This window comes from Notothenia coriiceps, unplaced genomic scaffold, assembly GCF_000735185.1.
Source record: "Notothenia coriiceps isolate Sejong01 unplaced genomic scaffold, NC01 NC01_scaffold00000120, whole genome shotgun sequence".
In the NCBI taxonomy this organism is placed as follows: Eukaryota; Metazoa; Chordata; class Actinopteri; order Perciformes; family Nototheniidae; genus Notothenia; species Notothenia coriiceps.
This window is the reverse complement of record NW_011332821.1, coordinates 2,319-27,599: the sequence shown is the minus strand read 5'-3', so window position 1 is coordinate 27,599 and position 25,281 is coordinate 2,319. Positions and strand designations below refer to the sequence as shown.

General features: G+C 41.9%; 2 protein-coding genes across 2 annotated transcripts; both read right to left on the bottom strand.

Annotated features, from left to right (window-relative positions):
• Positions 1-328: 328 nt before the first annotated feature.
• Positions 329-16,014, bottom strand: slc25a21 (solute carrier family 25 member 21). The gene is made up of 9 exons (XM_010769050.1): positions 16,001-16,014; positions 15,126-15,209; positions 7,727-7,793; positions 6,656-6,715; positions 4,577-4,684; positions 4,318-4,482; positions 2,532-2,713; positions 1,448-1,500; positions 329-892 (listed from the first exon to the last, which is right to left on the bottom strand). Exons 1-9 carry the CDS (start codon positions 16,012-16,014, stop codon positions 831-833), a joined length of 795 nt encoding a protein of 264 aa, XP_010767352.1. The 3' UTR covers positions 329-830.
• Positions 16,015-16,109: 95 nt separating this feature from the next.
• On the bottom strand, positions 16,110-24,760 carry LOC104943482 (ZZ-type zinc finger-containing protein 3-like). The gene is made up of 7 exons (XM_010768954.1): positions 23,036-24,760; positions 19,616-19,754; positions 18,157-18,304; positions 17,915-18,027; positions 17,148-17,219; positions 16,576-16,677; positions 16,110-16,256 (listed from the first exon to the last, which is right to left on the bottom strand). Exons 1-7 carry the CDS (start codon positions 24,670-24,672, stop codon positions 16,110-16,112), a joined length of 2,358 nt encoding a protein of 785 aa, XP_010767256.1. The 5' UTR covers positions 24,673-24,760.
• Between the last annotated feature and the right edge of the window lie 521 nt (positions 24,761-25,281).

The window sequence follows — 25,281 nt, the reverse complement described above, 5'->3', positions numbered from 1 at the left end:
GCCATATCTCCGGCTAGGAAGGTCGTATCAACGTGCTCCCGTCTCTAGCACCCCCGCAGCCCGAGCTACGAGTGAAAGAACTAAACTTACATGAAACTTCTGTTGGGTTGCTTTAAAGTCAAGCTTCAGTTTAAGATTCACCCTGTAAAACATGTGATGGAGCATTACTAACCTGACTCAGATGGTTTGTTTCACCAAACCATCTAGGAAAGCTCCATTGGAAGCCATTTGGAAAGGGCAGGCACTTTCAAAAATACTTGGCAGGTGATTGGATCAATCTGTCTATCACCTTCTATCATGGGCCACTTCTGATTGGTTAACAATGACTGGTACATGTGGAGCACAGCACTTCTGATTGGTGTGGATGACTGACACACAAGAAGAAAAAATCGCAGGCTTTGCGCATTGATAATTGCACCATTTCAAATCGGGATTTCGATTTAAAATCGATTAATCGTTCAGCCCTAATTTCAAGTATTGTATTATTGTAGGATCCCATGACTTATAGTAGAAAATTGATTGAGAAAATATGTGTTCAGGTCCTTTAAAACTCACTGCTAAATCCTCTTGAAATGTCAATATTGGTATTGCAGCTGTTTTTAATTCCTGAGAAGGCAACTTAGATGATGATTACGTTTTTACTCAGAAAGCTTCATTTTAAAATATATTGTAATGCAGAGTTGGTATTATTCTGCAAAATTGTGTATTCAATGTAACAGACTAACAAAAAAAAAAATTTGGTCTGACGTTAGAGTCATTTAAGAATATTGGCAATGAGGTACAATCCCATAAGGCACTCTCTTTGGTTTCTTTCTGTGTTTTTTGGTTTGTTACCAGTTCTTCTGTAGCCATCCAGACACATATTCATAGACCAGCAGCATCACTGCTCCACCTGTAACCCGACAGAAGAGAAACCACAGTGAATCAACACCTATTTCCCTGCTACTGAATAAACAGCGAGAGCTACACAACCAATAGAAACCGAGTTTTAGTGTCACGTGTGGACATTCTGGGAAACACAAAGGAATATTACAGATACAAAATAAAAAGATGGGTACATTTTAAAATACAAGTTGGCTAGGCAGTGGTTCTAACTCGCAATGTTGCCTTTCAATTGTATAAATATAAAGAAAACGTACGCAAAACATCGATTTTACATTTTTGTAATTTGAGTACACAGTTAAATATAGATAGAACAAAGACATCTGAGAGGGAAATAGTGCACTCAGTCATTCAAAGTGTATTTTAACAGTAACATGACTCAGGGGTTCTGTCTATATTAATAAACTGAGATTTTGAAAAACCTCCATACATTTCAGTCGACCAATCTAAAAATGATTCTATCTAAAACTTGAAGGTCTAGTTGAACTCTTTTCGTCTGCTGTAAAAGACAACTTGTGATTATAAAGAAATGTTTATGTTAGTATATAAAGCTTTTTATTGTTACCTGGTCCAAGCCTCATTATCTTGGGCACCAACCCCTTGTAAAGCGCCAGGTACCTGTAGGAAAAAGAGGATTTTAATAATGTGCAAACACAAAATACCACAGTTAAATCCAAACATGTAAATTCCGTCAAGAGAACACTTCTCTATCCATACTTTCCGTGTGTGTAGGCTGAGAGTGGGGGTGAGCTCTTTCCTGTCTGACTGCCTGTCTGTCTGTCTCTCACCCCGTCAGGTACATATTTGGGGTCTAACGGCCAGCAGTGGCGAGTACCTGCCCCTTAATGCATTCAAGGTGATCAGTGGCTGGCTGCCTCCGCCTCGTGCTCCCTGTCCCGCTCCCTGCCCCCGCCACTGATGGCGTTAATAAGGCTCGACCCACTTCCTCCCTGGCCCTCTGTCTGATTAGATTGACCCGTGGAGCGCCGCGCGGCTCGTTAGGGTCTGCTTAACGACGTCTCCCATAGGGACCACTAATTAGCTGGGACTGTGTTGTGTTAGAGCAGGGGACTGGATGTGGCGGAGGGGGCACCCTCGACGCACCCCTGCGACGACAGCGTTTCAGTGCCGTTCCTGCAGCAGCCCCCGAGGCTCCTGCGTCCACTAACTACAAACATCTCGCTGGCCCTTCTCTAGTGGAGCTGCGTGGGGGAAAGTGGAGAGCCTGGGGAAATTGCTAACATAACATACATCTTTTTCTTGAAGCTTCCATTTAGAGCTGCCATTCTCTGAGGCTCGAAAATATGTTAACGTTTACTGTACTTCTGACAGACTGCAGAGATGTATGATCACACACGTGGGGAATACAGCCCGCAATGTAACGTCACCCTTTGGCTTCCTCGGATCACAGCTTTGCATCAAGCCGTTCATGCACTTCCACTGTAGCTGCCGCAGGAAACTCACACTGCAGCAAGCGTGCTAACTTGTAGCTGCAGCTGCTACATTTGTCTTTTTTGACAGCCACTTTGGCAGATAACCAACTATTCATTGCTAACAAGGCAAACAGAGTGCCTCATTAATTCTTGGAACCATTTTCTTTCCATTTTTAATATACTGAGGATAAATGATTTATCCCTGCTTTCACTTACCCCTCCTCCCGGTACACCAGAGTCATGGTCTGGAAGCAGGTGCGGTACTTGATCTCTCCGGGCACGGGCTGGGGGCCTTGGATGCGACTCTTGGCTACGTCGAAGGGAATGTTCACGCAGGAAGAGATGGTCCCAGACACCAGGCCGATAGCAAACTTCCTCATGAACTCCAGAGTAGGGTCCTGGCGAAGAAGAGATACATGATTGAAATAAAGTATTAAGGTTCAACAAGCACATTTTAGAGAGGGCACCAGGTGTCAGGAATCATTGCAAAAGGCATTCATAGTAAATAAAACTGAGAGCCAAAAAGAAAAGTAGTAACACAGAGTTGACTAAATGAATCGTGAGACATTATGTATATGTGAGCGAAAGTGGGGCAGAGAATGAGGGGGCTTGCGCATATGATTGCAAAGCTGGCATGAAAGCCCTGATCATTTTATGGTAGCGGGGGGCAGATTAGTGCTTCCTGGCTGTGGTGCAGTGTTCTGATTGGCTGAACAGAAGCACATGTTCTTTGGGGGAGCCAAGACCCAGGATTTATAAACAGGGTGCAAGCAGGCAGACTGCGGAGGCATATGGGGACAATTTGGGTAATTGGGCAGTGACTCGGCACAGGGGTATTACTGTACCAAAGAAGCCCAGACTCAGAGAGCTCTGACAGCTAATTGGCCGGGATATTTTTACAAATGACAGCAGCCTCTCTGGTCCAGGCCTTTCTCAAGCGGCTGGACACCCTGAGAGCCGAGGTAAATCAACAGCTAATCCCACTTCTTCAGTTTTTTTCAAGTGGGATGTGGGGAAGGGGGTAACATACCCTCGGCCTAAGTACACCCATCAACCCACTTCCTAACAGCCTAAAGCAAACATCTCCTCACACATTCACTTGTGAATGATGGCAGTGTGCTATCTGCCACCTCTGTACTGTTAAAATAGAGGTGGAGAGATGCCTGAGCTCGGACAGTTTAATTTGAATATGGACATGTTTGAGTTGCAAGCCCATCGCTCATTTTGCGGACAAAGGGGGTTTGGAGAAATGCCACAATCAGCTCAGCCTGTAAACTGACGGAGGCCACAGTATTTATCCTTTTCTGCCTCAACAATAGATGCTGTTAGCCTCTCACAAACAAGGTCACTCCATCACCGTACATACCGATGGATCATTCCCAAAAGAGTCTCAGAAGAGAGCTATTTGGGTCATCCAGCCACATAATTATCATTCAGACGATGACCACTTGCTTCTCTGTATAACATGCGTCACTGGAAATATGTTGAATATAGCAGCGCTTGGGCACACACTGTAACTTTCTCTTGAAAGTGGTACCGTTGTCTGCTTCCAATTAGTTCATTGGAGTTAATCTAATGCTCCGGTTTGTACATGTGGAACTGGCGTATGGTAACGTTTCCATTAAACAAAATTAACTTTTGTTTGGGACATCAGGCGCTGCCGGATGTGTAATCTGAGACTTTGAGGATGTTATGACGAGCAAACAGACGAGGTATTAGCGAGGCTGATCTTACAAGCTCTTCTCTGATTTCTGTTTCCTCCTCTCCATGGCAGTCAGGCTAACTAATCATTCTGTCAAACACTTGCATTCCCCCATAGGCGAGGTGGCTGGGACACGTGCATATCATATAGCCTGAAGTTAGGGAAAATTAAGTGTAGTCAAGGCTACAAACAAACAGTTTGGTTTGTCTGAAACTTAGGTTGCAATTCTTTCCCAAAAAAAAAAAAAAAACACAGCACTTGAGGCCGGGATGTGATCACAGATTTTGGTTGGAATATTACCGGGCTGGTAGGAATAGCATCCTTGACATTGAAGTAGAAGCCAAAGTAGATCATGTTGAAAACTCCATGGCGTCCCAGCGTCGATGTGAGTCCTTTATTCAGGCCCCTCAGTCCGAATCCGTCCGCATTAATTATGCGTCTTGCTTGAGCGAAGGAAGACGGTTGCTGAATTGGAGAGAGTGAATTAAAAAGAAGGATATTCACATGCTGACGAAAAACCCCATCCGTAGAAACACATCAGAGATTTATTTGTATCAACCTCTTTGAAGGCGTCTCTGTTGGCCTGGAGACTGACTTTCACCACTTCAAATGGATTGACGACAACTGCTTCAGTCAAGCCTGCGCCGAGCCCTGCTACAGAGAGCGCCTGGAGGGAAGACGGACATGATTTAGTATGTGCAGATAATATTTGGGTTGAGACAGAGAAGAATTGAGAAATGGATGTAGACAAAGAGGAGTATTTTCAACGTGTCCGAGCTACAAGAGCTGAATCAGAATTTCGCTTTCAGGAACTTGTTCCCCGAGTCTTTTGTCTCGTTTTAAAATGGACATTTGTTTCAGTCACGCCTTGTCATTGTTGCAGTTTGACAAATGAAAACACACAAGACACCTGTGTGCTTTATAATTTGACAGAATGTGAGATGACAGACAGGACGTATAGGAAGGTGAACGAAAAGGGAGAAAAAAGGAATTTGTGAAAACAGGCTGTTAAAGATTCACCATTGGAAAAAATTCTATTCAAGTTCGGTCAAAAAAACATCTTATAATCACTTGTTTTCCTGTAATCACAGCACTTTAATGTGCCACCCAAAGAGGTAACAAGAATACTGGCTATTTATACATGTATAACCCTGACTTGTAATTATATAATCATGGATGTTGCAACACGGCATGTTTTTGCATGGGGCAGTATGAGTGTGTGGGTGCGTGCTCACGGAGAAGCGTAATGGGAACATGTCAAGAACGTGTCTTTAGCTCATTACTCTTCCTGCCTCTTTGTCCCTGCTGTCAGGGCCCCGGGACCCATCCTCTCAGACATGCCTCGCAATGTTTACACAGCCAGCCAGCCACTTTTTAATTCCTTATTTGTATTATTACTGTGCGTGTCCTCATTAATCAGAGTGAGGGCATTCAGCTGTGCCCCGCTGAATAGACGGGAGAGAGGGAGCCAGTCAGGAGCAATGTGTAATTCCCTCGCACTAATGATCTGATGTGATTACAGCACTTGATACGCAGGGGCCTCTAGGGGAAATGGAGGCTCTTGAGGCAGAGGACGACGAGGAGATAGAAGGAGGAGGTGGAGAGCGTGATGGATGGGACAGGTAGATATTTCTCCACCAATGGCTTTAAAAACAAGACGAGTTCCAACTAAGCGATCCATGACACTTGGCTGCCACTTGAATAGGCTGTGTGTGTGGTGACCGCACCCCGGTAACGTGGATCCGTCTGCCGTGGAAATCTAACAGAAACCAGATTGGTGGAGATGGATGAAACCGCTTGTTGATTCATGGCCTGAGTTGTAACCATTCTCTAGAATTAACAACCTCCAAGCAAACATAGACTTGAGTCTGGTTAATTGGAGTTTTGTTTGCAATTACTTTGGCTTCACTCAAGCACACTGGATTTTAAATCAAACATTGACTCGACAAACACATTTCACATGTAAAAACGGTTTGGGTTGCTCACATCTTTATTTTTAATATAAATCCCTTTCAATTAAAGATTTGTTAAAACACAAAATGACTTGGATTGATTCTTACACCATAATCCTGCTCAACATAAGATACCGTATATGGTTTTCTCCATATGGATAGTTATTGAAGTTGGTTCATGGACTGTTGTTTGTTATTTTTGTTAGACCTTAATTAAGTTATAAGTTCATTAAATGTGTTAGTTGCATCGACACTGCTTTCATTTGGGCTTAACAAAATGATGTTGCTTTATGTATTCACTTAATCCCCACTCGAGATGTTTACATTCTGTCCTGTCTAATTTGAGACGACCTTCTGTTTGGTCAGTAAAGCTGCCATGATTCAAATTTTAGTAGAACCAATATGCAGGGTTAAGGCTCAACAGGTGAATAGCCTCATAAAAGAAAGAAAGAAAAGAAAGTGCAGTAAATTCTCTAGGTTTACATGAATCTGTACTGACGGGAACATTTACAATAACAGGGTAGTTGGTGATATTTTTCTTGGCATTAGTCTTTGTTTAATCAGCCTTTGGCAGATGAGCTGATATGTTGATTTTCGACACAGGGTGTAACGCACTTCCTGGTCTTGTGCATGTGTTTATTTTTCAGGTGAGTGTGTTCAGGTGTTTCTGTGTGTAAAAGACTCACCACACCAGCAGACAAAGGGGTCAAACTCAGCGCCTTCTTGTATTGCTCAAAAGTGAAAAACTGCAGAGGGAATATCAGAACAAATTACTTGTCAGAAAGTCATGTTTTAAATGTACACCTCTACGCAAATACACAACCACATATGCACACTATCAGAAGCAGCTACCTTAAAAGACACTCCGGAACAAAGGGCAATTTAGGTGAGCTTTGGATTAACCAAACTAGCACATTAAAATGATACAGTAGTGTAAACCTTGGATCACATTCTCAGAGGGAAGAAACACTTCTGAGAAGGACACACATAACGCTCATTTGTTTATCTGATCAAAGGGCAAAGCGCCAGAAGAGGCGTTTTAATCGGAGCTTTAATTTGCTACGCTTTGTTCGCTGTGTGAGCGATTACCTCATTTTCTCAGTGTGTGCGCTTATTTTTAAAGTTCACACATACCCGTGTCCAGTATCTCATTACAGAGCAGCTCCATGCCAGGCTTCAGGCTCCCTTTTATCCCCCCTACCTCACCCCAATTACATGTTGTAAGTCTTCCTACAAACTACGGCTGCTCAATTAATCGTATTTTAATCGCAATTACGATTATGGCTTGCAACGATTACGAAAACAACGTAATCGAAAAAAAAAAAAATATTACATTTTTTTTTTTGGTTTTTTAGTTGAATTATACTTAAAGTTCAGGGTAATCAACTGTTAAAAACATACTGTTCAAAGTAAATGGATAATCGTTTTTAATAATGGTGATATCAATTATTGACCCAAATAATCGAGATTATGATTTTTGCCATAATTGAGAAGCCCTACTACAAACACCTATCAATAGATGGAGGCTCAAGGGGAAGGCTTGTTCTAACTGCTTGTAAGTCAATATTTAGTAGGAATAGTAAAAATAGGAGTGGCTGAGGAGGCAGACATGTCATTTTGTTTAATCAGCGTGTGTGTACAAAGTCAAAGCAACTGTGGTCAGACTGTTTTTATTCGGGAGTTCACACTACAACTGGAGCGTTGCACCTGAAGTCGTGTGGTTTTCTATGAATCAACATGCGCGTCTTTCATTTCACCTTGACTGCTCTCTTTGGTGTCTCTGCAACAATCGGAGGAAGGATCCCTTTGTAGAAACCGGATATTCTGTAACAAGAGCAGACACATTTTTAAGTGTTATGATCATCATTAAATTATTATTATCGGATGCCGTTTCAATTTCCACCTTGCATTTTAATCAAAGAAGATGCCGAACGAATAATTTATTCATATTTTAAGTATTTTCTAAGAAATATGCCATGAAACCAATTTCTAATTTGCGAAGATGTATGCTTTCCTTACTATATGGAATGATAAACTGAGTATCTCTTCTTATTGTACTGATGGTCGCAAGCAGAATTCAATATTTTGTGATTGTGTGTGAAGTAGCAGGACAGAGGCCTTACAGAACCATACCCGTTGTTTCACATTTTGTTATCCCATTAACTACAAATGTATATTATCCTTTACATTACAGCTGAACATTTTGGATAAAAAAGCATGCTAGTGTTAGTTATGTTTCAGAACTTTTTTGAGCTTACAGGTAATGTGCAGATTTTTCAAGTGAATCTACACAAACCTAATTAAAATGCAATGATAACATTGGTTACAGCAGTGCATTAAAGGGGAGTTCACCCTAATGAATATAATTATCTATGTGGAGAGTTGTCTGTTTATTGGGCATCCTGTGGGCATAGGTCCTACCTTCTTATTATTTATATTTAGGTTATCACGTTCAAAACTATGTCCATTCTGAATATGGACTGCGGGACATTTACCGAGCTCAGAAAATGGAAAGTATATTGCTGCTGCTTGGCAACATAAGTACCAACATGTATTTAAAACCACAAACCCTGGCATACAAGTTCCCCTGGAATCCGCAGGAAAGGATTTGAGAGTTTATTTCAGACCTTGATATACTCAATGTTTCAGAAGAGACTAGCCGTATAATTTTAGTCAATTTGATTTTTGCCTATCCTCAATCATATGTCCTGCCATGATTTAAAGCGTACTTGGCGGCAGGAAAAATAATAAAATGATACACTGAGTCATGCATATATAGATGTATGCCTACAGTTTACACTGTATTTTGAAAGCAATCCATTTGGTGGAGTATATTTACAGAGCAAATGTCCAGTCTGGTTAGGTTGTTGGTTTGATTTATTTTTCAATTCCATAGTTTAAAACACAGAAATGTGATTGGATATTTCTTAAATATACACACATGTCCTAATGGTGTTTCTCTAGAGTTAAACTATATAATTGATTTACAATTAATGAATCTAAAACCGAATATTTAAACCTATTTGTTCTTTATCAAAGAGTATTTTATTTTGTTGTGTTAATCATTGGAAGAGTTACGGTTTCCCGTTCTCAAAAATGATGTATTTGATGAAAACATGAAAGAAGATAGTGTGTTTTCTGTTTTGCAAAGAAAGCACAAAGCATGTTTCATATACATTCAGAAGTGCATACATGTGCGTTTTCCCTGCTCTTCAATTTAGTGAAAACATGGGTTCAATAGTTCACTTTTTATAGCTTGTGAAGTAACAGGGCGAGGCAGATGATGTCAGACTAGTTGTCAATCAAATGATATTATAAAGACAAATTATGCAATAGATTCTTTTCAAATATCAGTAAACATTTTTGCTAAAACCCCACCTATCTATGACACAAGTGGGCAACAATAAAAGCTGTCTAATTAGTAATTAGATGTTGTGATGATCAACCCAGACAACATCTCTCATTCCTTAATGTGGGATTGCCTCAAAGGGAAACAGGTCAAACTGGTCTAAATCTTTTAACAGGGGTAAACAAAATATTTTCTTGTTACATCTTGAAACCTATAAAAGTCTTCCAGGAAATGTTTGTATTCAGTTAAATAATTAACTTTGACCACTTCTATACATGACTAACCAACCAACCAGTAGGAAGATGTCATGAATATATTACACAATATAGGGAATACCTGACAAATTGAACATGAAACATTATAAAAACATAATGTGACTGCCAGTGCTGTTTTGAAGCATGTTTAACAGTGAGTTTTTGCCCATTTTTTTCCCTACTGTGTTGCGAGAGCAAGGTTTCTAACTAGAGATGTCCCGATCCAATCACGTGATCGGGGATCGGAGCCGATCACGTGATTTTCAAAAGATCGGAATCGGGAGAGAAAAAAATCGGGGATCGGGATTTTAAATTTTTATTTTTTTTTATTTTGTATTCAATGTTACAAAACAAAAATGATCATGTTCAAGTCTTAAAGTCATCCTGAGGCCTTAGTTTTGGTTTCAAATTACAGAACATCATGTATGTATTGNTGTATGTGTTGCTTCTTTGGGGCTTGTTTTCATAGACCTGGTTGCTTATTTCTCTCAAATCTGGCAACAGAGTGGGCAGGGCGCAGTGTCTAATTGTAGCAGTAAGCTAACGAGTACTGAAAGCTTTATTTTGTTTTGATCCAATGCTGCACAACTGAACTGATCCAATGCTGCTGTGAAAGAAAGAAGCTATATCCATGTTGGATAGAATATCCAATTTAAATAAAAAAATAACCTTAAGGGACAACTTGAATGCTTTTTTTCCTCTTAATGCATAAAGATCGGATCGAGAAAAATCGGTATCGGCAAATTGTCAAAATCAAATGATCGGAATCAGATCGGGAGCAAAGAAAGGGGATCGGAACATCTCTAATTCTAACTACCACCTACAAACCTGTTGCTTTGTCAGAAATAAAACGTTTGAAGTCAGAAGCGGTCAGACCTAAAGAAAGTATCCGTGTGCCAAAGCCATAGCTTATTAATATGTGCCATAGAGCTCAATCGTTGGTCAAAAACGATTAAAACGCACAAATGAGCCACTTGGTTATATGTACCTTCATTTCGATGAATTTTGACACTTTAGTTCATTTGAATGTTGAGTTATTAAAAATAGAGCAGCAAATGTGTCTAATCCGCAGCTGAAATTATTCCACAACAAAGACTTAAACTTTCATTGCTAAAAATCATTAAGGAATTAGTTAAGCTTTGTTCTGTATTATAGACTTCCTGAGTAGCTGATAAAAGATGCCTGACTGAACTAGGAATGGGACAGACTATGAAGGAAGTCGTAAAGTATTGAGAGATTGGCAAAAAAGAGGCATTGACATTAACAAAAATAAAGAATATCACAACCCTTATATAGTTTGTCATCAAAACCAATACAAATAATACAAGTTTTAAAAAAAGGATGGAAAAAAACCCACATGTAACTTTCCACATGGCTTCTGGCCAGATCCAGGGATAGAGAGCGAAAGTAAAAGAGTTCATATTGATAGTGAACACAGCTCTGTGGACAAAGAGGACAACATGGCGTGAACGACTGTATCTTGTGAACAAGCGCCACCAGCTCTGTTGTGCCAACACGGACGATCTTGGTTGATTTGGCCCAAGTGTAAATATTTGTGGTGCCGGCTCAAATTTCAACCGAATCTACCCAGAGGAGAAGGACTGGTCTTTAGACAGTGCACAGAATCCACAGCAGCGAGGCGGCTTTCCAGAAACAGCAGTGAACCACTTCAAATTATCAAAACACTTGTGATCGGGTGACAGAGCCAACCTCTTTCATCAACACCTGAAGTTACACAAGTGCTACCGGCTCTTGGTAATAAAGCCATCATAATACTGGAGCAGGGAATTATGGACAGGGAGAATCGCGCCTCGAAGCCAAAATGGTAACCTTGTATTGTATCAGTAAACAAGTTATTTCAGTCGGACGGAAGACCCTTCCCTCTGCTCTCTTTTTCTATGCAAATGGTGGCCACAGATTTCCCGGGTGTGGTCAGAATGGGGAACCGCCAGGTGATGAAGGAGGAGTGAAATTTGTTACAGAACAAATATGGCCTTTAGTGAGTGCCCATCATTTGAATCCTAATTTGATTTCCAATGTAAAATACACACTAAGTCCCCTTTTGGCTTTCCTAAACAAATGGCCTCCTGACACAGAGCGAGGGAAGGGGGGGGGGGATGGATATATGTGTGTGTGTAGGTGTGTGTTTGTACACACTTGTCTTTCATTTTCATAAACCTTTCCTTTTTTAACAGCCTCCATCCATCTGGAGAGGTGTGTAGCAGGAGTACACAGACACAACGGATTCAATTAACTGGTCAAACATATTCATCAAGCAAACAATATTGACTTCTGAGCAGTTTAAATGTGTAAACACATAAAGCGACATCATTTCCATCCGTAAACTTCTTCATGTTCACACCATTGTTGTTGGGAAATGTGAGCTGCCCTGGGGAACGTTTTAACATGTCAACAACCGGCATGCTTCATCTGCAAATATTTTCACTTTCCCAGCGTCTAGTGTAACCTTGACGTTGTCACATAAACGGGACAATGAAGTACAATTAGCAGCAGCCGAGATTCACAAGGTAAAAGCACAAAGGGCACATGTCACTATTCAATGCATTATAGAAATGTAAAATGAATATCATGGAGGTAAAAATAAGCATTAATCCTCATGAGCTCAGAGAAGTACGAAATATATTTAATTAAGTTTGCTATATGGATACGGGAATTGGATATTTATGATTTGAAGGTTCTTCTTTACTGCTATTAAGAATGAAAGATACAATCAGAATAGTGTATGCTAATATCTCTCAATATTGCAATTTATTCCAATATAACAATTTTCTGATCATTAAAAAAAACAACATGAGTAATCCTATTTTGTATGCTCCTATGAATGAAGAAACTTCAAAATTGAGAAGAGTATTTTCTCATTATACTAATAATTTAGTGCAAAATGAAAATACTTGGAAGAAATTGGAGAAACAAATACATTTAAAAAGGGCCAAGCCGTGTCACTTTAGATAAATGAGACATCAAATATAATGTGATAAATAACAGCTGATAACATTTCACAGGACAGGTGGCAGTGGCAGACATTGAGAGTCATAATAATTCACATATCTTGATCTGAATCAACTGTAGCGGCGATCACTCATCAAAAAGGGCCACTCATGGAGGTTAGCAGTCAGAGTTCCCAACGCATGTTGTGGTGAAGGATGAGGTCCACCATGACGTAATTTGTAATGCTTTATTTCTTTCTCCAAGGTTAAAATGTTATTTTACGACTCACGTAGGCCTATCTAAAATCTTGGTTAAAACAACTATCACGCACACGCTAAGACACAAACAATCACGGTTCAACACGGTGGAAAAACGTGTGGCTTCCTCTCTAACCTCTCATCCCAATTGATCACCTGTGCCCACATATATAGCTTAATTACCTCCCGTGCTCCCAGGTGCGCAGATTGGATGATGATGACACACACACACACACACACACACACACACACACACACACACACACACACCAAATTGGCTCCAACATCAACTACATCAAATATAACTGCTACACCCTAAACTCTGCTTTTCAGGAATTCGTCATTTCTCCACTGAACGCTGGGCCTACGTGCTCTGCTGTAATGCATGGACCCTTTAAATATTCCTGTGGCCGTGCTTAGGGTCTCGACCCAGTCTCTGGATACCACACTGGTGAATGATGCTGGAGAATAGAGTCTTTTTGTTTCCCTCCAGACGGAAACAATTAACACATGCTTATACTGCTGCACCCACATGCAAAAAAAGAAGCGTGGCCTGTAAGACGATACACCAACTGATTGTTGGTGAGCATAGTTCACACTGTCACACACCTATGAGCACAGCTACAGGATTTCATGCTATATTTTACAGATTTAATAATAATAGCTTAATTAATATTTTGAGTTTTCAACTGAAATTATCCAAACTATTATAAAGGTTGCTTAATAACAAGTATAAAACAATCCAATACAAAAGTGAAATCCTCAGTTTTCATGTCAAACATGGTGTCACATGCGCATTTCCATGCCTTTCCCCCAGCTTAATCACAGAGCTCGAGCAGAGAGCTCAGGTTTCCTTCCTCATCACCTCAGAGAGAGAGTGAGGCCTGGAATTAGCCCCGCCACGAGCTGACGGGAAGTGTTTATTTTTAATAATAATTCTACAACAGTGGGGTTTAATACTATTTATATAAACTATAACTAAGTGGTTTTGCCTGGAGGAAATCCACAATGGGCTACTGGGGAGTGATTACAGCTTCAGCAAAAATATACTTTCCCTGATAATTGTTCGACAAGAAAGTGGATCTTCTGTTAGTTGAGAGTCTCTGGCACATAGCTTTGTTAAGTGGGACTTCAGTCAAATAACTGTCATATTTGATGCTGTGTTATCTAACAAAAAATTGTTATTGTTAGAGAATGTACTGGAAATGAATCCCAGATGACACGCCCAAAAAGCATGCTGGCACAAAGGCATTACATTTTACACTGTGAGAAAGAGTGTGTGTGTGTGTGTGTGTGTGTGTGTGTGTGTGTGTGTGTGTGTGTGTGTGTGTGTGTGTGTGTGTGTGTGTGTGTGTGTGTGTGTTGCTCCTGTAGCAGGATAGCTGTGTCTGTTGAAATACTGCCAATGAAGGTTTTCCAACTGTCACTAGGCAGCCTCTCGCCGTGCACTCACACACACCTCGCAGCAGATCAACTTTATATCCGCTGTAAAGCTGTCGACTCGCCGTAAACAGAGCGAGTGGCAAACACTTTCTCCTTCACCTGCATTGTCTCACAGTCCTGTCACAGGAGCAGGAGCAGGAGCAGGAGCAGGAGGAGGAGGAGGAGGAGGAGGGAGCATGGCGGGATAACTGTCTTTAGTTAGCTGGAAACATTTTTACGGTTTTAAGCCAACAACAGCTGCTCTCTTCTCCGTTGTGAGACAAAAGGAGTGACGAGATGCGTTCACTGCTGCAGGATGTTGACGTGAGCCGTTGACAGACAAAACGGTTCTTCTAAAAACCAAAACTGTAACACCTTCAGCTGTGATGCCAGTAGAACATCTTGCCAAGTTCCCTGTAGTGGCATTTGAATAAAAACATCTATCACAATATTTCACTACACATGTATTTCCTACCTAGAGCTTTTCCTCAGCAGATTATTCTGATGACACAAAGGATTGTTCTACTTTATGTAGAAGCTACATTATCAACAAATACAGGTTAAACAGATGTATTAGTCCATTTATAAAAGGCTTATGCACATTTCTACATGATTGTTTGTGGTTTTGGACAAAGCTACAGCCACAGCTTCACCACTTAAAGTCCTTTGTTTACAGTATCACTAATTGTATTTGAAAAATGAGGCATGTGGATGAATTTGAATGAATTGCTGCATAGAGGTTTACTATAGTATTTCAAATTGAAATATAAGATCAAACAAAGGGCACCTTAATCTAAGCCGTCCGAGTGAAGACTGAGAAACGACTGCTTTTCCACTCATCTAAATGAATGTCTGACATCATCGGTGCTCTAACGAAACATTATTTTGTTTGGAAGTTTGAAATAACTGATTTTCAATAACTTACCCCTCGTTGCGGAAGATGGTCCGGAAGCAATCAGTCAAATTCTTGTAGCTGTTTGGGTCGCTGTTTCCCCTTTGGATCTGGAACCTGCAAGGATAACGTTCTCATTAACAGGGTATATGCAGGAATCCTGAAGTCAGATGGAATTCCTTTTAAGACCTTTTTTAAGACCCTTTCCAAACATTTTAATACCTCATCGCCACTTTGAGTTCTAACCGGTTACCTTGGCGACACACTTTACCTCACATTGACTATATACAGTATTGATTGTCCTTCCTCCTTATCTTTCAACCATTTGGACGCAAACTTGCATTTCCCCATAACGATGTTGTTTAACAACCGGCGTAAACGGACCTTCACGCGCTATCAAGCAGTCAGCGTGCGATGTCCTGTTCAGATGACGTCAAACCCAACGGGATGCCATAAATAAACTACACAGAATCACACTACACACCTACGCAATGATTACATTCAGGCAGACTGTAGAATACAAACTCCTTGGACAATTTATATACTTACCGAAAACAAACTACAAAATGTAATACCTTGGAAAATGCCGTTTAATACTTTTTAATAGCCTTCATTTCCGCTAAATTGATTTATTAACTTTTAATACTTTTTAAGACCCCGCGGACACCCTGATCATGTGAGGCAAAAGTATGCAGAATTAAATAAGAAATGACACGATGCCCTTAGTTTATAATATTCCAATCTTATGTGTTACAGCTGACCATTTCTGGAGATATTGGCTGTAGAGATGTAGATGTGGAGATGTCTGCCTTTTTTCTAAAAATAATCGAACTATGGCGCCCAAAACATCCCAAAGGAAAATCTTAAAAACTCAACAGCAATGTCTCTTTTTTTTTTATTAAAGCTACTCCACAGTTGCCATCTCCAACACTCATTAACTCACAAAACAATAATCCAGATGAATAGCCCTGGAGAGAAGTGGTAACATGTCCCTTTTACATTCAAAAGGAAGCCCCATTAGTAACTCAGTGGGGTTAAGCGGTTTGTAAGTAAATAACCTTTAAATACCTTTTTAGTGTACATGCACAGGTTGGGTGTTCTTCCAGGCACGGGGATACCAGCTTTAGTCAGTTTGATGAAGTACTTTTGAACCCTACTGGCCACCTGGAATGTTTTAAAAGGAAAATGGCTGTGTTAATGATTTCCAACCGAGGAACAGCTGCTTCAGGTAATTGAGGTCACGCAAGTGTATGATCCTGCTGCCGGCAGGGGGTCTCTGCCTTTTAGCAGAGAGTACACGCCATGTAACTCTGTTTCAACAGTAAAAGGCACACAGATTTATCAGTGCGAATAAAACACAAGGACACATTAGCACTCAGGTGTAGGTCAATTTAAAAACATCTTTTTTAAATGAGCAAACAACACAAAGCAGGTAATGAGCATAAATCAAACGAGCATCAGTTGAATGGCTTTTCTCCGTCACCTGTTTCGCTGTTCGATTGCCGAGCTCATCAGCGACCTTCTGCCACCGTCTGGACTCCACTTCCTCGGGAGGGAACTTCAGGAGAAGCTGCTCCAGTTTTTTCTAGCAAAATATACAAAACAACAGATTAAAACAATATAAAGACAATTTATTTGAGGAATGGATGATAATATACTGCATTGCAACATTAGTGTTTCATGTATTTTATATGATTTTATCAGAGAAATGTTTGATAGCGACCTGCCTCTCTGCTCTTTAAAAAATTTTTTTTTTTGAGAATGACCGTTATTTGATTTTATTTATTTTTGTATTACTGTTATTTATTCAACTCTGTTTCACCATTTGACTTAGTTTGATTTACTTCCTCTGTTTTGTAAGGTTTTTAGTTCATTTAATTCTTTGTATTTAATTGTGTTCTGTTTTTAAGAAAAGCAATTGGAAATGTGCGATATAAATAAAGTGTATTATTATTATTATGAAGTTATTCATTTTCTGAAATCCAAGTGAGAAACAGGGGTTGTGAAAACAATGTTATAATATCTGGGAAATAAATCCCAGCATGGAACACCTACCTGCTCCTCCACCGTCCACAGCTGGTTGAACGTGTCGGACTTGTTCGGCTGAGAGATCCTCCCCCTGATCAACTGTTAAGAAAACATGAGTGACAGCCATGTTAAAGATACAGAATAATGGACACTGCACCGTTTAAAAGAGATCCGTCAGAGTGACACACAAAGCCCGACTGTCAGAGGAGACTGGAAATTGGGAAAAACGCGGAAAACACAGTAACACTTCAGACTGACAAACACAATCCTGTGAGATGTCAGAGTGTAACCTTGGAGAATGCAAATGTAACGGCACAACATGAACAGGCAGTTCAACAGAAGGGATCCAGTTGTTTGCTCGGTGCTTGGCGCCGTCTAATCCCAACAATCAATCAAAAGTGAAACCTCACTGCCTATACAGAGGTGTGGGGGAGGCGGGCTCCTCATGTTTCCATAGATACCATCTTTTGTGCTCACATGTGCTGCATGCTTAACTCTCCCGGCGGGGGAGAGGAGGCCTACGCATGTAATGAGGTAACAACGGGATGATTTGTAGGCCAACCTGCAGGAGATCGGTTACTCACCGGCTATAGATAGAAACAAACGGATGGAGCTGCATCTGCACTAATGATATACTGGGAGACCATCACAGCTGTGTGTGGTTGGTGTGTGTGTGTTGTGTTGTGTTGTGTTGTGTTGTGTTGTGTTGTGTTGTGTTGTGTTGTGTTGTGTTGTGTTGTGTTGTGGTGTGGTGTGTGTGTGTGTGTGTGTGTGTGATTTCAGCTGAGCCATACCTGTGCTTGCCTGCTGTTCTCCAGAGCGTCACTAGTGGGCAGAGACGAGTACATGGTGGACGACTCGCCTTCCTTCTTGGGCTCTACTGGACTATTTGGTCGGGCAGGCAAACCTGAGGGGACGGAAAGAGCAGAATTAGTACTTTTTAAGTGGAAGAAGAATCGTTAAGTTGTTCATTTTTATAATGAAAGGGTAGAAAAACTGCATACACAAAGACAAAGCATATACGGTGTAAACATGCCTTGGTCAAAGATCAGCTTTAGCCGCCTGGTTTTGCGCTTCTTGTCGCAGAACTCTCTCTCAAAGTCGCTGAGGCCTGAGGTGTACTGATCCCATCCGATGTCAGGGAGCTGCACGACTCGCTGAGGACGCGGCAAACCCAAATTAACCTGACGGACACAAGAAGGTTAAAATCCATTAACAAATAACAAAAACACATTTTAACTTCTTAAACTTTCCTGCATCAAGGTTGAACATGGGGCAATGTATGAGAAGCAAACACTGCAAGACAAGTGCTTATGTTTTGGGACATTTTCTACTTTTGTTAACTACGTTTTGTCTGGTAACTTTGTGCTTTTATAAAAAAAAAACGCCAGGCATTGCTTAACGTAAACCAAGTTAGCATGGATGTCTGTCTTCAAGTGATTTATAAATCTGTATTCAAAAGACTGGGTTGCTGGCTTTATACTGAGCTTTTCAAGACTTGATTTTCTTTTGTTTGAATGCACAATATCCTTCTCTCTGCACACAAATTACCATACGCTAATGAGTGAATATAACATTTAAGCAGGTCGTCGCTTTAACACGTGCAGCAGGTGTTCTGATTGTGTTCAGTGTTTTTGCATTTACATGAGTGGACAAATGTACAAATTCATTTCCCCTTCATATTTTATTCATGAGCATTCAGAAAGATCTAGAGAGAAAGGTGGACAGTCTGCACATCCTGTCTCAGTTGTGAACAGGTGCAGAACATAATCTGAGTCATACAGTGGAAAAGGAGAAGTGGTCTGCAGTGAATTATAAAAAGCTCCCAAATATTTATTCAAGCAGCGTTTCGAGCAGCCAGGTATCCCTCAGGCTAAAAACCTAAGAACAAGAACTCCTTTTAAAGGTCCCCTATCATACTGTTTTTCATCAATATATTATAGATCTCAGATTTATACAAACATGTCTCTAAAGTGTTTGGCTCCAAACACCAAACAGATCATTGCAGCATTACCCATAATCTTTTGGCTCCAAACACCAAAACGATCATTTGCAGAGCATGCACTTACCCATAAAATCCCCTCTGTTTTCAGCCCTGTTCTCAAAAGTGCTGATTGTCTGTCTGTTACTTTAGAATGAAAAATAAAGGAGCCCCTCCCCACGCCCTTCTTCTGAGAGAGATTTGGTTAAAAAGAACGCAATGGTGCTCTAGGAGGAGATTCAGGTGATAAGGTGGGGGGGGGGGGTACCTTGGTTGCTGATTGGCTAATGGTTACACAAGCCAAAAAACTGTTATGACATCATAAAGTGGCCAAAATCTGATCAGATCATTTTCATTTTTTATATAAATGGATCAGGACAAAACGTTTTTTCCTGAAACTTCCAGAATCTTTTTCCACAGAGGGAACACATGTTGATGTAGAAGACATATGAAGAAGTGGATTTTGCATAATAGGTGACCTTTAATAGCTATTCAAACTTTGCTGTTTAGTTACCCGTTTCTGCAGCTGCTCCACAAAGCTGATGGGATCGGCGAGCGCCTCCCTCTGTTGCCGTGCCAACGTCTCCAGGTCCAGGATGGCCTGTGTTCGCTGGGCCTCGAGGACCCCGATGGTCTGCAGCAGCCTCTGGTAACTGAGACGCAGGAGAGCCCGGTTAGACAACAGTGGGAGGGAGGGACGGCTTACATTATTCAACCTGACACTCGCAATGCTGCAGTGCATCAAACTTTTAGACCCCGGACGATGCATAATTCAATCATGGAGCTGAGGGCTAAAAGCGACTACAAGAAACCGGTTGTAAAAAAATAAGGTCTCATTTTTAACATGGATGCCTGAAAATGACCTAAATATGCAAACGAGCCCATCAGTAAGAAGGTTGTCTGTTTGTTTGTAGTTATTTTGTATGTCTGTTCCAAAACCTGATTCCCAGAGGAAGCATTTGTTCACAGGCCAAGCTTTGCAGGGAGTAATAGTATGTTATCCAGAATGATATTTTTGACGTTTTGTGGCTATGGTTGAAGCCGGGTAGGGTTAGCAAAGAAAACAAAAATCAGGAACCAAAACAAAAGTCAACCTTGGCAAGTCATTCAGCAGATGGAGAGAATTTGCAGATTTTAAAGGACTCAAAACAGATCCTTTCTAAATAATATTTCAAAAAAATAAATAGTGAGATGTGGTTTTACATCACTATATAAATGTATTGTTGACGGCTTAAACAAAACAAGATCAGTATCCATACGACGGAAACACTGCTCACTTTGTGCACCGAAGCCACAGAAATCTAACCAGAATGAATGCTCCTTGCTTTGAGTCATTGCACAAGAAATGAAACAGACTCCAAACCTTTCCACTTATTTTGCAAAATATGCATTTAAAAAAAAGGCATTTAGTTTGCAAAGAAAATGTGTCTCAAACCAGCTGCTCCTTTAGCAAATAATCAAAACAGCAACTCATCTATTGCAACTGCAGAAGGTAAGTGAAGGTTCAAGGGGAAGAGAAGATGCACTTAAACCACTGCTCGGTAACTGAGCCCGGTTTTCATAGCAACAGCGAAACCTTTGCACGACAAACACTGGGTTTTGCGGCGCTTGAGGAGCCGTCCACGCTTTACAAGTCTGACCTTTCCTCACACACCCTCTGCGCCACAGAAGAGCTGCAAACTGAGCTGTCAGTGACTAAGTGTGCGACTGACGCAGAGGAGCCACAGTGAACGGACAGGAATGTGACAAGTTTACTACATGGCTATAACCTAATGCGAGTGCTCAGAGTGGATCAACCCCCCCTAACAGGACATGAATGAAAATCAATGCACAGGACAGAATGTATTCAACAGCTGCTGTGGTTTGAAAATCCTGTGAGCAAAACATTCAAACAAGTCACCGGTGCTTGACCTCATATCCCTCCATTAGATACAGACACCACCCTTTGCACTAGGTGACGCTCTGCTGACCTCGTTCTGCATCACTGAGTGCGGTGAAGCTGTAAATCTGCCCCTGCAGCCACTACTGCACATTTCCTGTACTACAGTCACTCTGACTCAAACGCAAGCATGCCGCCTTCCTCAGATGAACAGACGATCCGTGTGTGTATTCATCTGTTTACAGGAAGTGAGGAGGACTTGGCGCAGCTTCTCCGCTCTCTGGACTCCCGCCAGGTGTCCGAGGAGAAGCCTGGTGTACCATTGCCACCTGCTGGGCCCCAATACCACTGAAAACCACAGGGTACAAATAAAAAGCTGGCTCGAATAAAGTAGTTTCTTGAAATCAGTCGAGGGGACTGTGTCCAAATGGACAAAACTGCACCATGAAAATAAAAGTTGTTCTGTAAAGACATCATCAATCATGACCGTGTCAATTCTCCATATTCAGCAAACCCTAAAATGCCTAGTCATGCTCCCTTAAAAATGACTGCATTGATCGGAGCCTTCAAATAACTCCTCGCTCAGCAGAAACTAAGACTTGGCACGTCACAGAAACTTGGAATCGGAGAGCAGTGAAATCTTACTCTGAAGCCAGTCTCCAAATGTAACACATTGACTAATATCGGTGTCAAAGACAAAGGGACCTCAGCTGCTGCACCCCCCTCCTCTGAAGATACATCCTGAATGAGCTCAGCATGGGACCTGCCCACCATCATAAACATCCCATCCTGTTTGACAACTAGGAACAAACCCCACACGAGGAACCCTTTTCCTGTCAAATAACTCATCGTACTGCGAACAGACGGATCCGAGGCAATCGGCAGAGTCTTTTTAAAATCCAATCTCCCTAGGATATGGAGAGCGGGCAACTGGCAGCAAGTTCACACAATCACAGCTCGAGATAGAGGGTGGAAATGAAACGCTTACAAAGTGTAAAACCTGAGAAATACAGGAGCTATAGTTAGATGCTCGCTGATTCTCCCATAAACAAAGAGAAGAAACTAAAAATAACAGATAATGAAACAACCTCATAACACTTATACGTGCTGCTTCCTCTCATTTGTTTTCGAAGATAAAGAAGAAGATGTTTATCCCCCAAGTGGGAAATTCAGTTTGAATCCAGTCTTTGGAAAAGAGGGATTGCAGTTTCAAAAGGGCAATATTGATTTCTTTAAGATTACTTTTCATTTGAACTTCTGTAGCTGTAGGTCAAGAACAAAGAAATGATCCTTAATAAGTACAACACTGCCAACAATCAGAGATATCAAAGAAATCAGAGGGGCAGGAAAGAATCTCATTTGGGCTTTTGTCTTGTGGAATAAGAACATTTAAGATCTCTTAAGGCCTCTTAATTATAAATGTAACATTGAACAAATATAGCAGGAAATGGCCCGTAACCGTGACCAACCTGAGGGGTGGTTCAGAATCATTCACTTCTAATGATAAATACAAATACAAGCAGCATAGTCAAAGTATATAAACTGCTTCCCTAAAATACTTCAGCACTTTTTAAAAACACATTTTTAACACAAACAAATCCTCATTAACTCGGAAGTGACTTCCTTCAAAGCCAAAGAGCAGAAGTAACGACCACAGAACACAGCGATCAACACGTGTGAGAGAGATGAGGAGGAGAGAGTTGGGCTGCTCAATTAATCGTATTTTAATCGCAATTACGATTATGGCTTGCAACGATTACGAAAACAACGTAATCGAAAAAAAAAAAATATTTTTTTATTATTACTTTTTTTTAAATTAATTTTTTGTATTATTGGTTTTTCAGTTGGATTATCCTTAAAGTTCACGGTAATCAACTGATAAAAACATACTGTTCAAAAAAAAATTCTCCAATAAATGGATGTTTTCAAAGTAAATGGATAATCGTTTTTAATAATCGTGATATCAATTATTGACCCAAATAATCGAGATTATGATTTCTGCCATAATCGAGCAGCCCTAGGAGAGAGCATAATCCCCGGGGAGCTCCTACATACTCTTTGTTGTGTTTAAGAGCCAGGTGGTCCGATTCAAAGTAATACACGTCTGGCTCCTCCTCCTCTTCCTCCTCTTCCTCCTCCTCCTCAGCAGGCTGGCTCCTCGTCCCCTCCCTGCTTTGGTCCTCCTCTTTAGCCACCACGGCCACAATGTCCTCAGCCATGGAGACCGGCCCTTCACAGGAGGGGCCCACAGAGCCTGAGGGCGCAGGTTCCTCCACCATAGGGCAGGCCTCCTCCTGCAGCTCCACCTCCCCCTCTTCCTTCAGGGGACCATTGTCTCGAGGAGGAGAGCTGAGCTTGGAGCAGGAGGCCTTGCCCCCGGTGGCTGCCCTCCTGGGTGAAGTCCGCAGGGTGTATCTGTGTTCATAGAGCTCTGTGAAAGAGGGGGGCGTGCTGGATACTGAGGGGTTGTACCCGGGCTCTGTCGGGGAGGGGGTTGTTGCTAGAGGGGGTGTTGTTTCTCCTGAGTTGTTGTTGTTGATTGGACTAATGTTCATGTTAGTGGAGGAGGTGGAGGCAGTGGCTTCCTGCAGCGGTGTTAGTGGCCGGCCGTTGGTGTCGTTCACCGTCTCGATCACCTGCTCCTCGTGGGAGACACACAACGGTTCCCCCACCACGTCCACCTCCACCTCTACCTCTACCTCCTCCACCTCCACCTCCTCCACCTTAGCCACTATCAACTCGGGGACAGGGTCCATTGGAACAAACGTTGGTGCAGGTGAGGCTGGCGACTCCCCTGAGCCAGAGACCTCCACCTGCAGAGGGACAGAGTTTCTACAAGGCACAGCGGGGTGGGGGGGTGAGGGAGCTGCCGTCTGACTGCCGTTAAGCAGCAACGGGGTGTTGGAGACAGAGGGGGGGGTCGCACTCGGCTCTTCAGTGAGTGCGTTGGGTTCCTCTGCTTTATTCTCCTTGAGTCCATTGGAGGCCTTGTGAGCATTGGGGGGCCGAGTTGCCCTGTCACACTCCTCGTGTCCATCCTCTGCCTTCCCCTCCGGCGGCTCATCTTCCTCTTTAATGTGGACAGGTGAGGCCGGAGAAGAGTTTTGGCTGGGGAAATCCTCACAACTGTTTTCCTTGCTAGGCTCCGGGACAGACACTGGACTGTCAGATTTGAGAGGCTCGGGGTCCTCGTCGTGTCCCTGAGACTCTGCGGAGCGGGAGCACCGCTTGGCCCTTTTGATTTGAGAACAGGCGTCCCGCGAGCCCTTCCCTCTGTCACAGTTCTCCGACTTCTCAGGACTAATGTCTTTTTCTAAACAGGATGCGCTCCGTTTCCTGGAGCTGTTCCAATGCTCCGCCTCAGCCGGAGAAGCATTCGAGTCAGTCAACTTTTCCTCCAACAGGCCATCCTGCTGAGCGTCCTGCTGAGCGTCCTGCTTTGCCTCGTGCTTGGTGTCCTGCTGCGAGTCCTGTTTAACGTCCTGCTTAACGTCTTGTTTGGTGTCCTGTTTCGACTCCTGCTTGCCGTCCTGCTTCTTCTTGGGCGAGCGGGCCCTTGGCACCGGAGAAACCGAGGTGTCCTCCGGCTGGGCGATGCTGCGGTTCCTGAGGGTTCGACCACAAAAGTTCTCATCCAATCCATTGAGCCCCACTGAAGACCTTGTGACACGCGAGGAACGGGACGCGGCCATACTACGGCGGGTGCCTACAGTCTCCTCATCCTGGTGCTCTCTCCTCTGCAGCAGAATGTGGGCACCTGCAAAACAAACAGATACATGCATTACATTAGGTCCAAAACAGAACTGAAGAATGCAAACATTTACAGCTGAATTAAGACATCATGACACTACCTTTGCAACAACTATAAGTTTGATTGGTGCCTCTTGCTAGGCATGCTAAAAATGAATTCATGAATGGAACCTTGGGGGTTTCAAACAAAAGCGATCACCGGTAGGCCTTTGTAGGGCTGCTCAATTAATCGTATTTTAATCGCGATTAAGATTATGGCTTGCAACGATTACGAAAACAACGTGATCGAAATAAAACGATTTTTTTTTTTTTTTTTTTAATACAATTTTTTTTTTTGGTTTTTCAGTTGAATTATACTTAAAGTTCAGGATAATCAACTGTTAAAAACATACTGTTCCAATAAATTGATGTTTTCAAAGTCAATGAATAATCGCAATTACAATTATTGACCCAAATAATCGAGATTATGATTTTTGCCATAAACGAGCAGCCCTAAGCCTTTGTTAAATATGGCCTGGGTCAATGCTCAGCTCACACCAGAGAGTATTGAT